Source organism: Schistocerca piceifrons, chromosome 8, assembly GCF_021461385.2.
Source record: "Schistocerca piceifrons isolate TAMUIC-IGC-003096 chromosome 8, iqSchPice1.1, whole genome shotgun sequence".
Lineage (NCBI taxonomy): Eukaryota > Metazoa > Arthropoda > Insecta > Orthoptera > Acrididae > Schistocerca > Schistocerca piceifrons.
In genome coordinates this window covers 419,704,118-419,708,049 of record NC_060145.1, presented here as the reverse complement: position 1 = coordinate 419,708,049, position 3,932 = coordinate 419,704,118, and the positions used below count along the sequence as shown (strand labels likewise).

At 40.1% G+C, this 3,932-nt stretch overlaps 1 protein-coding gene across 1 annotated transcript; it reads right to left on the bottom strand.

Annotated features, from left to right (window-relative positions):
* Nucleotides 1-1,136: 1,136 nt before the first annotated feature.
* LOC124712399 (fatty acid-binding protein, muscle-like) lies at nt 1,137-3,487 on the bottom strand. The gene is made up of 2 exons (XM_047242696.1): nt 3,406-3,487; nt 1,137-1,429 (listed from the first exon to the last, which is right to left on the bottom strand). Exons 1-2 carry the CDS (start codon nt 3,485-3,487, stop codon nt 1,137-1,139), a joined length of 375 nt encoding a protein of 124 aa, XP_047098652.1.
* Between the last annotated feature and the right edge of the window lie 445 nt (nt 3,488-3,932).

Sequence of the window (3,932 nt, the reverse complement as noted above, 5' to 3'; positions counted from 1 at the left end):
GCAAGTCTCTAACCGCACTGAGATGTGATGGTGAGGGCTGGCTACCCTGTCCGTTAGTCATATGTCCTAAATGTTAAATTTGGGAGGAAGCCGGACCTCTCTACCCATTGTACTCTGATTTCAGTTCTAACTCGAAGTCTATAACCCACATTTCAACAGTGAGTAATAGATGCAGAAAGACTTCACATGAAAAAGCGAATGTCTGTTTCGTGAATGCAGAAATACCCTGTCATTTGTGTTTTTGTTCAGCTGAGTAGTAGATGGCCGGATTGCACACAAATGGTTCTCTAGTTGAAGTGATTTTCCATTACTCAGTTTACTAACGTTAGTGGAACCTTTATGGTCTCAGTAGGTTCTCTCCACTTTCCATGACATTCTTCTGTCACAGATTTTACACCTCTCACATACCTATCTTTTTTGGAACTTCTGCTTTCAGGTTATCATTTATGCCTACCGAAATGCCTAAAAAATAATAAGGAATTCAACAAACTGTTCAATTATCTAGTGTGAACTCGCAACTAATAGCACTCACAGAACTGTACAATCCTGTGTAATTTTCTCGAGTAGAGTTCCTACATAAGTGTATGATATTGCACCTTCATCACTGACAGTAGTAAATATCTGTGCAAGTTTAATTTTAAGTAAGTATTTCTGAAAAACAGTGAGCGCTATTATTGTATCTAAACAGCGATTTCTCCTTCTGTTACATCCTGTAGCTCGTTCCAAGGTACAGTAACACAATTCAAACCAATTTGTAATTTAATATTAAATCTAGATGCCATATCTAGGAAATGAAAGAGAAAACCATGATTTACACATAGTAAACTTTATTTTTAATGTTACAGTAATACAGCAATATAAATAAATTAGAAGATGAAATGAAATATCTTAAACAGCCTTGTAGATTCTCTTCGCCGAAACGCTTCCAAAGGTGTAAGTCTGCAACATAAAGTATGTCGAGACATTAGTGCAGTAGATAAACATGAACCAATCATTTCAAGTGACTGATAAATAAAAGACATGAAATTAATACTATTCCCACTGCCTAATCTCAAAATTAATCTCTAAATCACGAGAACTTTGATATTGTGGCAGACGAGCCTGTCAAAAATTCTGTATTAGACTAGTAAGCACAGCTACAGATATACCACGACCAGCTGCTGAGGGCTGAAGCTCTTCTCGAGGGTCACGGTCCTGCCATCCTCGCCTTTCTCGACCTTGAGCAGCGTGTGGTCGTCCTTGAGCGAGACGGAGCTCTTCCACTTGTGGCCCAGGATCTCCTCTGTAAACTCTTCTCCCAGGCGGAACGTGACGCTGGTCTGGTGGTTCCCTGTTTGGGTTGTCTCTGTGTACTTGTCGCCGTCCACAGTCAATGTCACTTGAGCCTTCGTCTTCAGGGCTACCTGCTTGTGGGCTGGGTCTGTCACCCCTGCAAAATAAGAATCCGTAGCATATGGACACAAAATATTGCCATTGGATTAGGGGAAGGTATCCTACTAAGTTACACTCTCTCAATACATATCTTGACGACAGAATGAAACAGAAGGTAATTTGCCTGTACTTCTTTCTGCACCCCTTTAGCACAGTGGTATTTTGAAACTGCATCCAGAATCAGAACCAGAAACCAGACATGTCTTTTACTTTTTCCAGACACTTTGTAATCGTATGTGCTATATGCATGTGCCTTTTCCACAACTAAATGTTTTGAAACAAACATAATCAGCTGAGCATCGTAGGAGTAATTGGAATGATTTGAAGTATGTACTACTTTGTGATCTCTAGGTAATTCAATCAGCTAATAAATAAATTACTGTGGCACAGTTTCCATTAGAAATGGGTCTAACCAACAAATTGGGCGGGTTTTGTTTCTTCGTGCACAATGACACATTTCCTCAGTGAAGTAGGAAGTAAATATTTTAGTTAACTATGGACTCCTGGATTCGTATGCGTAGTAATATGTGTCATGTGTGTGTTGTTGATGACGATGAAACACAGAACGAGGTGAGGGGAACGCGGTGACAATCATAACCTACTCGTATCAAAGAGTTCCATCCGTTCACCAGGTGAGTCGCTGTCATGTCACAGGACCTCACTTAATGCATTATTGTGGATGTCTCATGGTCAACTTAAGACATGGCGTAAAGTTAGTACAACTGAAAACTTACTCTTTTCTCCCCTTGACAGCTAAATCTAATAATGAAAATTTATTTTAATGCTAGGGTTTGAATGTCGACTCCAAGCTGAGCACCATCGTAAAAACTTGCGGTACGACAATGGGCTTCGGGAGAAATCGTCTTTTGTTAGTAGGGGAGTGTTGCAGGGAAGCTAACAGACCTCTTAGGCATTACCAGAAAAGAATACTAGCTTCACTATCTGTTAGAGAATATTACCGAGGACTAATTCTAGACTTTGAACTGCGTCTTTACACCGTAAAAAATCTGATCACAGTGTAAGGAGCATTGGGAAACAGTTTGCCACTGTCACCTTCTTGCACTTTGGCGACTTTCACTTATTTGTTTACTGTTAGAATTGTATGGTCTACAGTCTATGTACTACGACAGAGTGCACATTCAGTTAATGACAAAAGTAACAATCACTGTTATAATAATTATACATACACAACCACGACATTCAGTCATAATATGCACAATGCAGTTAGGAAGAACAATACCCATTTGAAGAATAACAGCTCTAGTGATGTTTTATGCGGTTCATGTCCATAGCTTCTGTAAGATATGGACTGGGCATAAAATTGAAGAAACTTAAGGTGGAGATAGTAAGTGAAAAGAAAGTAGAGAATGTACGAAGACGTCGGGGTTCGGTCCGAATCACAGCTGTCAGTGGTTAGGACGTACATGGAGACTACATAACTTGGCAGATTGCCTAGATTGTATTGCTGTTTCCTTGTCTGTATGGTCCTGTGATTATGTTTCAGGTTCTGAAGATACAAAGCCTATGTTACCCTTACAGAACGTTTGATAGTAGTAACGTTATGCTACACTATAAAGATACAATTGACATCTGAAGATAAGCTATAGCTACTGTTGTTATAACTAGAACACTAATCTGATTTTTTCAGTGCTAGAAGTGTTTGACCTGCGCAAAATCTACGAATAACAGTTGTGTTTCTCTCGTTTATGTAGCGTTGTAAGTGTCAATGTTGGTAAAGATCTGGACGTAACTGTGGAGTGTGAGCTCCACACGCTACAGCAACACCACAGGAATTCTAAGGCTGCATGACCTGATGGGCATTGGAACCCAAATGTTCCTGAACGCGAGTCTAGTTCTCAACCAATACGCTACCTCACAAGGTCGGCTAAACAGCGTGTATTCTAGTTTTCAACAGCGACAATAATTAGAAAGAAATGAGCACATAATACGACGATCTAGTTAGTCTATACTCACCGTAGACGTCAAACATGGCCTCAACATTCTGCTGACTATCCAGGTCGAGCTCGTAGGTCTTCCCAGAGAACTGCTTCACCATTTTGCAGGCGGTTCTACTGATGTTGGCTGTAGCTGGGTGACTTCGGAAGTCTCATGCCCTGTGATCCAGCAAAAGCTCTTTTATACCGGTACACAGCTGCAAGCCGAGTGCAGGTGTGACTGACAGAGATAAGCAAACTTCCTGCTGTATAGTAACGACTTCCCGCGTACAAAGTTCCGATTCATTCCATTTGACGGTTACAGAGATAATGCTGTTGCACCTTGCTAAGCTCTTGTAATATATCTTAAGTGCTTTCTTCCATGAGATTAACTTTTTATCTTTGTATAAGAGAACGCTGCATTAACGTTGCATGTAAACTCTACGCCTTAGAATTAAGCTTCATAATATGCTTTGCAAGAAAGAAACATACCTGAAAGGAATTGATAGTGTTTTGAAAGAGGTTACCAATTCAACATTAACAAAAGTAGAACAATGATAATGAAGT